Source organism: Podarcis filfolensis (genome assembly GCF_964270895.1).
Source record: "Podarcis filfolensis genome assembly, chromosome: 2".
NCBI classification, from domain to species: domain Eukaryota; kingdom Metazoa; phylum Chordata; class Lepidosauria; order Squamata; family Lacertidae; genus Podarcis; species Podarcis filfolensis.
This window is the reverse complement of record NC_139605.1, coordinates 100846638-100860465: the sequence shown is the minus strand read 5'-3', so window position 1 is coordinate 100860465 and position 13828 is coordinate 100846638. Positions and strand designations below refer to the sequence as shown.

The 13828-nt window shown below is 46.0% G+C and overlaps 1 protein-coding gene across 4 annotated transcripts in view; it reads left to right on the top strand.

Annotated features, from left to right (window-relative positions):
- The window catches only part of AXIN2 (axin 2), an 82818-nt gene that overhangs the window by 48531 nt on the left and 20459 nt on the right, over positions 1 to 13828 (top strand). For all 4 annotated transcript variants that reach the window (XM_083598655.1, XM_083598654.1, XM_083598657.1 and 1 more), the window contains 4 exons: positions 7409 to 7511; positions 12322 to 12462; positions 12871 to 13379; positions 13623 to 13814. In XM_083598655.1, coding sequence (XP_083454781.1) covers positions 7409 to 7511; positions 12322 to 12462; positions 12871 to 13379; positions 13623 to 13814 — 945 coding nt within the window. The remainder of the gene's footprint in view (positions 1 to 7408; positions 7512 to 12321; positions 12463 to 12870; positions 13380 to 13622; positions 13815 to 13828) is intronic.

Here is a 13828-nt window from a genome sequence, read left to right as displayed (position 1 = left end):
TGAGATTCGCCAGCCCTTTCTATTTAATTGTAATTAACGTCTCCCCCCCCCATCCCCCGCAACCAAGATAGCTGCTTGTTTGAGTGAGCCAATTAAGAGGACACCCTCATTTACCCAAATTGTGGTGTTAGGGAGCACTCAAAACATTCGGGCTAATCGGGGAGGCCTCAATGAATAGGAGAGGAGTGTCACATGGACACTTAGACTGCCGCTGTGCATCATGGTGGACTCGTAGTGAATGGGTATTGGTAAGTTTCCATTTAGAGGACTTTTCCTTATTGCAAGGAAGATGCTCCCTAAATGAGACAAAATAAAGCCAAGTAAGAAAATGCCCAACTGTGGCATGTCAAGCTTTTGGTGTTTCTATCCTCAGAATCTATTTAATAAAGCATCACATAGGAAAAAAAGGCAGTTAGTGGAAGGGAAAGCATTACGTTTCCATGTTTCCCCTGGCTCACCATTCCACCCCACCAGGTAGCATTCAGTAACAACTGGACATATGATGCTTAATACCAGGCACCCCCAAACTCCAGATGTTTTGGGACTACAACTCCCATCATCCCTGACCACTGGTCCTGTTAGCTAGGGATGATGGGAGTTGTAGTCCCAAAACATCTGGAGGACCAAGTTTGCCTATGCCTGCTTTATACAGAGTGAAGCCCAGACTGGCTGCAGCTCTTCATGCCTTCAGAGCTGCTGCCTGAGATCATTTAAATGGAGTTGCGAAGGACTAAACACAGGACCTCATACAGGCAAGCCGCATGATTTTCTATGGATCCCCATGCACTGCTCATTATTTGACTTTGCTTGTGCTGCAACACTGCTAGGACTACCCAGTCCTATCCATACAAGTGGCTCTCATTCATCCCTTGTCTACTATTCCTCTGTCAGGCTGTAGTGCAGGAGTGAGGAACCTGCAGGGGCCGCCAGATGTCGCTGGCCTGCAACTCCCATCATCCCCAGTCACTGGCCATGTTGGCTGGGGGCTGTTGGGAGATGGGAGTCCCAACAGCATCTTGACGGGCCACAGGTTTGCCACCTCTTGCTCCTTTAGATGGCAAGTTCTTTCTTGCAAAGAGATCTGCCTCTGTGTGAACCTCTGTTGATATGGAGCATGGGTCATTATTGACTGAAGCTTCGGGGGTATGCAATCGCATCTAAACAGCATGTATTTGGTAAAGCAGCCTCCCCACCTGCCTCTGCCTTGATGGAGTTGCTACATTCAATACACTTGACAGTTCTATGCTGTCCTCTCTCTCTGGATGCAGAAACGCTCATAGTGTCCAAAAACTGCTAGGATGCTTTTGCCTTCAAAGAGCTAAACTTTGCATCTCCTCCCCCTTGGGATACTTGGAATGGGATCCTAGCCTGTCTTAGATTTATGGCTGGCATTTCATTTCTGCATCCACTGGAGCTTAAGTGAAGACATAAGAGGTGTTTGCGCGATGTTTCTTTCTTGGTTGTCCAGCAGCTTTCTTGGCAGAACCTAAAGAACAAATGTAGCAAACTGGGAAGGGAGAACAAACTTCCTCCTGGTCGATGGTGCAGCTGTCTCTTACTTGAGCAAGCCATGCAAATTGTTTTTGCGACATGCTGTTTCGTCTGTCCAAATGTTGCATATGTATTTTTGCTGTATGCCAAGTAATTCCAGTCCAAGTTGATGAGAAAAATCCTAATAGTGTGATCTTTTACTTGTCTGCTCAGAAGTAAGCTCTGTGGAGTTCACTGGGGCTTCCTCCCATTGCAGTCCTACAAAGGATCCAAAGGTCAAACTCTGTTTGACTCTAAGACTTGGAGCAAGAGTAATCAGTACGGGGTCCTCCAGAGGGTGTTGGATTACAACTCCCAGCAGCCTCAGCTACCGTGGCCAAAGGCCAGAGATGATGGGAGCTGTGATCCAACAACATCTGGAGGATGCCATGTTGACTGCTTCTGGCTTAGAATCTAAGCAAACCACACCAAAGTTCAGCATTAGCAGAGAAGGGAGCCTGTACCTACTCTAGTAGCAGACATAAGCCACACGTTTCAGGTCAGATAAAGTGAAGAGGCTGGCTTTTTAACAAACCCATGCATCACTGCTAGAGGAACACACCATCTTACGGTGCACATTTTTCTCACCAGCCTTGCTTAGAAGCATACACCTCAGCTCTTGAAACCTGAATGAGAGCGTTCCTCTACAGCAATCTTTCCTAACCATGTGCCCATAGATACTGTTGAACTATAACCCTCATCGTCCTTGGCCTTCGGCTATGCTGCCTGGGGATCACAGAGGCTGTGTTGTAGCAGTGTCAGGGGATGTAAGGTTGGGGAAGGTTGTTCTACAGCCTGGATAACGACCTCCAGGTGACGGGCCAGATCCTGATTTCCCCACCTACAGTGGGCAGGGTTGCCCACCTATCCATCACTTGATGTCACCATGATTCCAGGTAACCCATTTATCATTTGCAACATGGGTTCAGATCCAGCTATGCTGCAAAGGAAGATCCAGGTTGACCCAAGTGGAGCTTTCAGTCCGTGCTGATCAGTGACTTCAAGCCCTGCTTTCAGCAGGGGTTGGTTAATTTCCTGCATTCCCCATTATGGCTATCTATTTACTTGTTTCATGTTTGAATCACTCCCCTTGAGGCACCGCAAAGTGATTTCTCCACCAGGACTTCTGCAGCACAGCCATATCCTGGTGTCTGCTAGCCCCTCTTGGTTGCTGTGTCCATACCTGATATGGCATCTGGTGTGGGGCTGTTGCTCATAGTTTGGGGGAAATGGCCTTGTGGAGCCTAATTGGGGTGGAGACTTTCCACCACCTGCTCTACAGCTTCATCAACGTCAGTGGAGAAAGCCGTGGAGGAATTTCAAAATGATGCCATTGCCTGTTCACAAAGTGCTGTGCCAAGAGGGTGGCAATCCAATTGTGTTCGCTGTCTAAGGTTACAGCTTGTTTGGCAAACTGCAGATTTGGGCAGGGTTGTGCCGCTCAAGAGGCTTCTACTGCGTGGAAATGGGAGTGACAAAGCCGAGGGCTGAGCAGGTGGGGAAGCAGACAAGTAACTGTAAACTGTGGTTTGCCTGTCTTCCATTTGGAAGCTCTCAACTATGGCTAGCACAAACTATTTGGGTGCCATCTTTGTTTCCTCCATTTCTTGGAAGGTGGAGGCAGATGAAATTGCACAAATGTTAAAAATGCTCCACTGACCACAGGGAACACCAGCCAAGATTGAATGCAAACAATGCATAATGCTTTAGAAAGATGTTTAGCCGCTGGCCATGGCAAATCTCCACACCTTTGCTGTCCAGATGACACTGCTAAGGGGGTGCTTTCTGGCAGTCGTGTAAGACTGTAGTTGGAACTTCTTATGTGTGGAAGCAGCCTCTTTTGGACTCTTCAAGAATTCTGGCCTCTATAGATTAAAGCTGACACTTAATTGCTTCCAGAAAACAACATGTAGCCAATGCAAATGTTGGAATTGTAATGTTCCATGAGCACCTGCCCACCCAGTCAGGAAGCAGGTTGTTTCATTCCACACCAGCTGAAGATTCCAGTCGCTCAAGAAGTAGCCCCATGGAATTACTTTATTCAGATTTTTTTTTGCTTTTTGCTTTTGGGGAGGCCAAAAGGAACGGACGTCCACTCTCTCAGTGAAACTATTTTCACCAGATGTGAATCTTCAGGAAGAATTTTGAGAGTTCCAAATGAAATGCCACATTTAAAAGCTCCACAGCCCACAATAATTTGGTGAACAAACCTCATGCCCATGTGGAAGTGGGCGAATGAGCAATGACTTGGGGGTTGGTTTTTTTCTTTCACCCAGCAAACCCACAATTGCTGATTTGGATGGACTGTGCAGCTTTCATACAACCCAGCATGTATTTGCTTTATAGCTGTTTGGTACAACGTCCAGTATTCGTCCACAGAGCCATTCATATTTACACATCTGTTGGGAGCAAATGCTCAGTGTACGTGAAAAGGTTGTTGCCTTTTCCGGGGAGCAGGGGTGCCAGAATTGTTTAAATGAATGCAAATTTGAAATTGTCCATTGATGACTGTTAAGGCTGAGTAGAAGAAACAAATTGCTTGAACTATCTAGTCAGCCTAGATAAAGCTATCTAGAAGAAACCCCTAGTGACTGATCAGTTATTACTATCTACAAGTAAAATTTGGAGAGGTAGATCACATCCCTGTCTAGAAATATTTATTTATTGATTCCCCGCAATGGACTGTGGGGTGATGCAGGGGCTGTTAAATATTTGGGAAACTGAGCATCCTGATTGTTTGGAGCTGGTGTTGTTCTGCAGGGCCGGTGCAAATTCTGGCAAATGCTTTTATCTGAAGCTCTGTAGTAAATAAAGATGCCTTCACAGCAAGTCTGCATGTTCCTTCTCCTTGTCAGACAAAACAGATCTTTTCACAAATATTAGGCCTGATCTGTGTAATATGTATGCCATCTGGAAAGCCCTTGTCTGCGTTCCATGTATCCCTGGTTGTGTTTTCTGCAGCTGTGGCATGCGTTGGCCCATTTTGTGGTTCAGGTGTCCAGGAAATCCATTGCTCGTGTGCAGTTGTCAATATATGAATGGCCCAGCCTAGCGCACATGGAAAGTGCATTGAAATGTGACTGGACATGCAGGGACAGCTTTGCTGGGGAATGGAGAACCTATGGCCCTCTAGATGATCCTAGGCTACGAGTCCCATCATCCTTAGCTATTGACCTTGCTAGGTGAGAACTGATGGGAGCTCAAGTCCAACAACAACAAAAATTGGGCTGACAACCAGTGCACTGTTTTTTTTTCTTGAAGTGTAATTGTGTTTAGCAGGACGTACTATTCATAGAATTATAGAATTACAGAGTTGGAAGGGACTATGAGGGTCATCTAGTCAAACCCTCTGCAATGGAGGAATCTTTTGCCCAATGTGGGGCTCAAACCCACTACCCCGAGATTAAGAATCTCATGCTCTATTGACTGAGCTTAAAAAGGTTTGTGGTGTTGGAACACCCTTAAAGAAAGCACCTATCTAGGGTTGCCATATTTCAAGAAGTGAAATCCCCACAACATGAAGTTTTTAAGCTATTCCTTAGGAAATTCGCCCCCCCCCCCCAAAATCAACAGTTCCCGTATGCGTTTTCCCAGTCATTTTAACCGATTTTCAAAAAATTTCGCACAAATGGCATTCTGGACGGCAACCCTAATTTACGTACGACAGCTCTCATTTATACTAACACTCATGTAGTATGTAGTCTCAAGGACTTTTGGAATAATAGGCTCTACAATAAAGATTATAGAGAAAGGCAGCTGTGGCTCATCCTTTGGATTTAGCCTAACAGTTCCCTGGTGCACAAAAGCAGGCGATACCCCTATCACAGCAGAAAACACAAAATTTGGCTAATATGCACACATTTTAAAAAGTTGTGTGTGTGTGTGTGTGTGTCTGGGTTCCCTGATTGATCAGGGTTCCTAGGTGTGCACACAAGTGTTTAAAGTATATTATACCTGTATATTATACAGGCTTTCCTTCTTAAATGACAGAGCAAAGATGGGGAGACTAGTGGCTCTCTAGATGATGTTGAAGGAGTCTCCCTCCCATCAACCCTGACTATTGGCCAGCTGTCTGAAGCTGATGGAGTCTAACAACATCTGGAAGGCCACTGGTTCCCCATCCCTGGGCTAGAGCCATGAAGGTCACAGTGAAGGCATGCAGTGGGTGAAAAGAGAGCTTCCAAGGATGTCCCTCAGACATGGAGCAAGCCTAGCTTTGCAACTGAAGTGCCAGGTGGGCCTGTCTAGGAAGAGAATGCTGGCTTAGTCATCTGTCTCTCATTGATTGTGCCAAGTGGCATGTTGCAGTCTTCATGAAGAGCCAGCCTGTCAGACCAGGCATAGCCAGCTTGTGCTTCAGATCTGCAGAACTACACCAAACCATAAGCCTGAGATTGATCCTGGAGCAGAAACATTCATTCAGGCTCAATGCAGTGAGGAACTGACAGAGTGGCCCTACTCTGAAATGTTGCATGTCTTCATCCTAAGTTACACGTACGCACACAAACACAGAGGGGGGAAACACAGGCTGTTCACATTCACAGGTTCAGCCCACATTGGGACTTACAGATCCCACTGGAAATTTCCACAATTCCTGCTTTCCATATTATAAAAGGAGTAGGGACAAAAGCCATACCACTCTGCCGAACAGCAGCTGTTCTTCCTGTTTTCAGTGCGCCATATGTACAAGGCCTCAGTTAGATGTGGTATGTTGGCAGGCAAAACCATATTCCAGTTTGCAATATGCCTTTTTATTCCTATTTGTAACCTAATTTACATGCATATACAGGCACCGAAACGAGCAAACTCAGTAAAGAAATTATGAAGAGGGGGAGGCGTAGTAACCAGATTGCAGAAGTTAGGAAGCAGAACATCTTGTCATTTTGCCCTGCAGGGTTGTTTTTGTTTTTTGCACATAGAGATTTCTTCAGGCATAAGCTCTCTGCAACTTGGGGCCTGGATTTCTGAAGAAACACTTGCTTTTTGTATAAACCTGCTCATTTGCTAAGATCATTGGAGCAGGCTTTTCTGGTGGAGCTACTGCTAGTTGAGGCACAGGGTGTGACAACCCAATGGAGGGCCTTTTCTGTGTTGGCACTTGGTTTAAGGAATTTCCTCTTCTCTAAAATGAGGTAGATGCCAACCGTGATGAACTTTTGATGCAGGCCTTCCTGTTTATTCTGGCATTTGCTGGCTACTAATTCTAAGCTCAGAATAATATACATTGCTGGTTATGGAGGATGTAATTTGTCCATGGTTTCTAATGTTTTAATATGTATCTGTCTGCACTGGAATGAAGAAATATCATGCCACCATTCTGATTTTATCTGTATGATATGTTGTTAGCCAGTCTAGGGTCCTTCAAGAGGAAAGGCAGAATATAAGAATTGTTGTTGTTGTTGTTAGGCGACTTCCAACATATATAAAAACATAATATTCTGTGAACCATTCAAATATTACCTAGTTGATGAGCAGTATATATAAACTCTTAAAGTAAATAAAAGAATATTTTTCAGCGAAGTTTGACTGTGGAAGAGGAAGAAACCGTTTTGACTGCAACACATGACTAGTTATTTGAAGGCCCAGCTCCAAGGTTGTGTAGGCCTGTGGGCAAAAGACAGCAGATTGGTCAAATACTCAGCCCATCAACCTGCCTCTCTGTTCTACAACCACCTACGAGAATCTCTGAAGTAGGGCTGTCAAATTCTCTTTTCTTAAATGAGTGAAGGAGAGTTTCAGGGCTGGAGTTTGAGCCAGTCCTATTTAAGCACCCTTTTTGTTGTTGTTGGGCAGCGAGAGATGCTTCCATGTTTGTTTCATTGCATCTTAGCTGAGTACCTTGTTTGAAAAATAACAATTTGTATCCCTTTACTTCTAGTGATGGGATCCCTCCATACAGACTCGGGAGCAAAAAGCAACTCCAGCGGGAAATACATCGGAGCGTCAAGGCCAACGGTCAAGTTTCTCTACCTCACTTTCCAGTAAGTACTTGAGTTTGTTCAGGCGATAGAGAGAACCCGTCAAGACTTACTGGCCCTAAAAGTGTGCTAAGCAAAACTGGGAAGAGAGAAGCCCCTAAAAATGGCAGTCTACCAAAATGCAGATGCAACACTTTGGCTAAATATATAATCGGCATGATGTCATTCAAAATATACGAATAAGCCACTTCAAAACTATATATATATATATAAAATAAAACACATCTCACAAAATGTGCAAGTAACTGCAACTTGTTATATGTATCAGAGTCAAACAAAGTCACTTCACCAGCAGCTACATTATCCAGTGATACCCACTAATATGATCTTCACTAGTATGTATATTTCATTGATAATTATTCGCTGATAAAGACTTTATTCCGAAACAGTTGAACTATTCCGGATGCACTGTCCTTTCCAGACTTTTGTGAGACGTCTTCCTTTGAGAGACGGTTTGGCGTTCCTCACTATTCATTGGTTGTTTGACTCTTTGTTTGACTCTGATACATATAACAACTTGCAGTTACTTGTATATTTTGCGAGATGTGTTGTATTATATATATATATATATATATATATATATATATATATATATATATATATATTGTTTTGAAGTGGCTTATTTATATATATTGAATGACATCATGCCAATTATATATTTACTAACATTTATTAGTCAGTATTGTGTTTGCATTTTTGCAGATTGTCACATTTTGCAACACAGGGGTTTGTGTTTCCTAGAAATGGCACAGCAGGCTCACTGCCCACATCCTATGAATGGTGTTTACCTGAGGCAACTGGACTCATCTTCACTGGAGGCAGTAGCGATGGAGTTCCACACTTCTTCCAACCAGCATAGGGGGACATAGGAAACGGCCCTGTTTGTCCATCCAGCCTAGTTTTGTCTACTCTGATTGGCAGCAGCTCTCCAGGGTTTCAGGCCAACAGCCTTTCTTATCACCCGACTATCTGATACTTACTGTTTTTCTTTTTACACTTGAGATGGCGGTTCTTCTGCATGCAACACACATCCTCTTTCATGGGGGCTATGTTTCCTCTCCAGCCTTTTTGCTCTTTGTGTTCTATGGACATAAAAACCTCTCAGAGGCAAGATAGGCCAGGTCATTCAGCTTCCTTCATAGTGTGGCGGCAGCAGTAGGGATTGAAGCCAATGTCTGTTCATATCTGAGCTACTTTGTCCAGTCATGGCACTTTGATAAGGCTATGCAATCTCTAGATGAATTTAGCTTTGATGCCTTTTTGAGCCATTCCGTGTTGTTGTTTGCTTCAGTATAGGAGAGATGGAATGCTGATCCGTTGGGTGGTGTTTGGTTTGGCTTGGTTGGAATGCAAAGTTGCATCAGCCTAAAATAAGAGGAAGGAATGTACAAGATGGTGGAAGACAGATCCAAGCATCCCTCCCTCCCTCCCTTCCTTGTATAGCTAAACAAGGTACCAGGTACCTTACACCGGCAGTTATCCAACATGTTTAATTAAGCTTCCTAAAAATGTACTTCCAGAGTTTCATTCCTGGTGCATGAGAAATTCTTTCTAGGTTTAAACCTGAAAGTTTCCCGCCTGCCTCCTTCCCCTCAATGTTTCCTTTTTGCTGGCTACGAAAAACCTGTATCCATGGCACTCTGAGTACCATATGCGAAGGGCAGTGGGCAGGTCAAAAGGTTACCTGGCTGTTTCCTTCATACTCCACCCTGTGAGCTTCTAGACTAGGTATGGGCAAGCCTGGGGCCAGGAGTGGACTTTGGTAATAAGACACCCTGTTGTTGTTTAGTCATTTAGTTGTGTCTGACTCTTTGTGACCCCATGGATCAGAGCACGCCAGGCACTCCTGTCTTCCACTGCCTCCCGCAGTTTGGTCAAACTCATGCTGGTAGCTTCGAGAACACTGTCCAACCATCTTGTCCTCTGTTGTCCCCTTCTCCTTATGCCCTCAATCTTTCCCAACATCAGGGTCTTTTCAGGGAGTCTACTCTTCTCATGAGGTGGCCAAAGTATTGGAGCCTCAGCTTCAGGATCTCTTCCTTCCAGTGAGCACTCAGGGCTGATTTCCTCAAGAATGGATAGGTTTGATCTTCTTGCACTCCATGGGACTCTCAAGAGTCTCCTCCAGCACCATAATTCAGAAGCATCAATTCTTTGGCGATCAGCCTTCTTTATGGTCCAGCTCTCACTTCCATATATTACTACTGGGAGAACCATAGCTTTAACTATACGGACCTTTGTTGGCAAGGTGATGTCTCTGCTGAGAGAGGACAAAATTGGGCGCCCCCCCCCTAAATATTCCTTATTTTCACAAGTATTGAGTAGATACCCCTATAAGTATAGGATGATGATGATGATTTCTTGTGTCCCCCATCTCTGCATCCTGTGGGGGGGGCGGGGGGGGACCACCCGCACCACCCTAAATCCAGGCAGAAATGATGGGAGCTGAAGTCCCATAGTGTCCGAAGTACCACTGTTATAGAAGCACCTGCCAAACAGTAGGCTTCTGAATCCCAAGTGAGGAGGGTGGTTTTGCACTCAGGTCCTGCTTTTGCAGTCTTCTTATGTTGTCACATATCTTTTACCCCATTGGAAATTGGAAATTGGAGACTTGACGGATGTTTGATATGATCCTGCAAGACTTCTCTGTATGTTCTTTCTTGTTTCTATTTTCCTGTATGACTCCTTTTCCAATCTGACATACTTCCCCCCCCTCCCCGCTGTGTTCTCTTTTCACACTGGGCTCCATGTGCCCAGCCACCATTGGAAAGATGAATTCTGGGTAGAACCCCCTCCTCTTCCTCCTCCCAATCACTGCCTCTTTTTTGAGGACAATGAATATGGACTTGCCTTCTGGTATGTTTGCACCATGTTGATTAGCTCTGAAGAACTGATATGAAGTGTCTGCCCTCCTACCCATTTTAAGCCACATGAATGGATGGCTAGGAGGAAAATGGGGGGGGGGGAGACGCTTCTTAAATCTCTCCCCTAACTTCCACAGCTGCTTTCCCCCCCTTTCTTTCTTTTTTTCTAAAAAAAAAAAAAAGGATCATGCTTTGCATTTTCTGGTCTGCTCCAGGACGTCAAAGAGAGAGAAACGCACCAGGAGAAATCCTGTGTTCACTGAAGTCACTGGGAGTTCTGCTATTTGTTTGAGCAGAGCCAGGATTTCTACCACCACTTACAACTTCTTGGCAGGAAATAGACATCCCAGCTTCTGCAAAGGAAAGAGGATATTTGTACCAAATATGTGCCTTCAAAAATTAAAAATAAATAAAAAAACCAGTGTTTTTCCTGTCTCTTGGTTTTCAAGGAAAGCAGCTAATCTGGTTCTATATATTTTGGAAGGTTGGCTTGCCCTCTCCTTTAAAGTACAGAAGATTTGAGGGAGATGCTGGTGTGATTCTTTTAGCGAGGCATTTCTCTGCAAAACTATTTACCCAGACAAGTGCTAACCTATCTTGTCTCATGATTTGTGTAACCAAATCCCTCTCCTTATGTAGTAGAGAAAACATTAGTAGATAGATAGATAGGTAGGCAGATTGATAATTTGAGGTGTACGGAGATGTTTTGTGTGTATGTGCGCGCTCTCTCTTTATTTATTTATTATATTTCCCTATCCCTTCCATAAAGAAAGTTCTATAGCCTCCGCTTGTAAATTAGATTATTTTGTCCTGGGGCGTGCAAATCGACTTTCTCTGTAAGGCAGTGCTTTGATCAGGGAACTGAATAGAGCCAGCTTGTGTAAGAGTGACAATTTCCAGCAGAGTGGCCTTTTTCTACCCTCACATCATTTCTGAAGCTAAGTGGTTGCAGGAGAGAGAGAGAGAAAGAGAGAGAGAGGCCCCACCTCATCTCATGGGTAGTATGTGAAAGAGTTCGGCTTTCTGCTTTAAAAAATAAAAATAAAATGTGTGTTTGTGTGTGCGTGTGCCTGCAGAATTTAAGGGTAAAGGCAAAAAGAAACGGAGGGGAGTACTTGTGGGGAGATGAGAGCAGCGATTGTGGGTGGGTGGGGGTCTTTCCTAGCTTCTTTTGGCAAAGATTCTCTCGCCTGCTTTTTTATATTCTACACTTGATTTGGAGATGTTCCCTTTTCCCTTGATAGATCTGCTTGAGGCAGCCGCGCTCAGCAGTGTAGCACTGCTTGCCTGCAGCAGCTTCCTTCATTTTCTGTACAAAGAGATGGAGGGCAGGGAGAGGGGGGGAGTGAGAGAGAAAAAGAGAGAGAGAGGGAGATCTAGGACACTGTTGAGACAACACTACCTCAAAGGTGCCCAGTGTGTAGCCAGGAAATAAATTACCAGCACTTCTCTGATCTGCAACCGTTTGACTTCTCTTTTTCTCCCCCCCTCAGTTCCCTTCCCTCCCCCCCCCCAAACATCTTATTATATTTTTTTTAATTTCCAACTCCTTTCTGTTTATACTCCACTTTTATTCCTTGAGTTAAAGTCTCTCCCTCCCACCTCGGAGTTTTTCATTTGATGTTTGACAACAGTCTTTGAAGATTTTCTACTTCAGAGTAGTTACTGATGGGCTGGTTGTACTACAGAGAGAACAAGCAGGGTTCCTCGGAGTGCGACCAACTGCTCCTGCCGAAGGCAAGCGCTATTGGGGAGAATGTCACTCCATGAGGCCACGGCAACGGCTCATAAAAATCCAGAGCAGACCATGCCTGGTTGCGGACTCCTTTTCATCCAAACATGGAGACGCAACCAGCTGAACGGGGCCAGGAATGCTGCATGGGCTGAGCTGCCTCGGCTTCCGCCGCCTGCTAAACATGGCTCGCTGTTTTTGTCCCCGCTCTGTGTAGCGAACCCACCGCCTTCCTAAGGAAATGACCCCCGTGGAACCGGCCACCTTTGCAGCTGAGCTCATCTCTCGGCTGGAGAAGCTCAAGCGGGAGCAAGAGACCATGGACTGCTTGGAAGAGAGGCTGCAGCAAATCACAGAGGTAGGTGGATTAACCCTTTCAGGGGCGGACGCCTGCTGGGTGGCAGCCTCCCTTGGCTAGGAGGAGGGAGGAAAGGAAGGAGGGGGTAGCAGAGGCGGGGGTTCGAAGCGGGATGTTAAGAGATGGCAAGACCACAGGGCTTCTTCGTTCCTACTTAGGGGCAAGCTGTCGATTCTCCTGCCTTTAAAACCCGAAAATGCGAATGATTCCCTCTTCTCGTGTCTCTTGGTATTTAAAAGACAATAACGGACCTGACCGCCCCCCCCCCCCTTGTAGGTCTGTTATCTCCTCTTCAGGCTGTTAATGCAGAAATGCATAATGTCTGGAGCAGTTTCTCAACCGCCCTTGTTCAGCTTTGCAGATGGATGGATTGATTGATTGATTGCCCTTCGTGTTTTGCCCTTGAAGGATGAAGAGAAGGAGGGATCCGACGCACCTGCGGGTGCACAGCCTGGCCGAGAGGTTGGGGCCAATCAGCACCCGCCACACCCCCTTGCCCTCTTGCCCTCCGGCAGCTACGAGGATGACCCTCAGGCAATCCTAGACGACCACCTCTCCCGAGTGCTGAAGACCCCGGGGTGCCAGTCGCCTGGCATGGGCCGGCACAGCCCTCGCGCACGCTCTCCGGACCGCCTCCCCGGGGGCAAGTTGCTCCTTGCGCCGGGCACAGCCTCGATCCCCACAGCCTGTGCCCTCATCGGCAAAGGATTTATCACGAAGCAGACCACCAACCACGTTCACCACCACTACATCCACCACCACACCATTCCCAAGACGAAAGAACAGATAGAAGCGGAAGCTGCCCAGCGAGTCCAGTGTTTATGTGCCGCCGGGGGCAGTGACTATTATTGCTACTCAAAGTGCAAGGGGCACTCCAAGGGGGTGGACCTCCCTATGGCTCAGCTAGAGCCGTTTGGGTAAGTTTCCTCTGGTGGTTGAGCATGGGGAAGGGCAGGTGTCAGAAACTTGGCTATAGTGCTGTGACTCACGCCGTGCTCTGTAAACAATGGGTAGCTGTTGGTAGTTTATGAAATCGCAAAGAGCTGGGGATTACGGGGAAGAGGAGGAGAGCTGGGGTGCTGTGTGTTTCTGGCATAAGCTAGCAGAACGGCAAACAAGCAGCAATCTTAAGTGCTCTTCTCTTTTCTCTCTCACTGAAGCCTCAGCCGAACCGGGACACTACCCAAAAGGAACTGTAAGCTACCAGATGGCATCATTCTGCCAGGCGGGGAAGGAGGAGGGCTCTCCATACCACCAGGAATCCAGCTACCTGGAGGGGAGGCGGACCGCTCTCAGAATGTCTGGCAGTGGATGCTGGAGAGTGAAAGACAATCTAAGCACAAACCCCATAGGTAAATATAAGCTG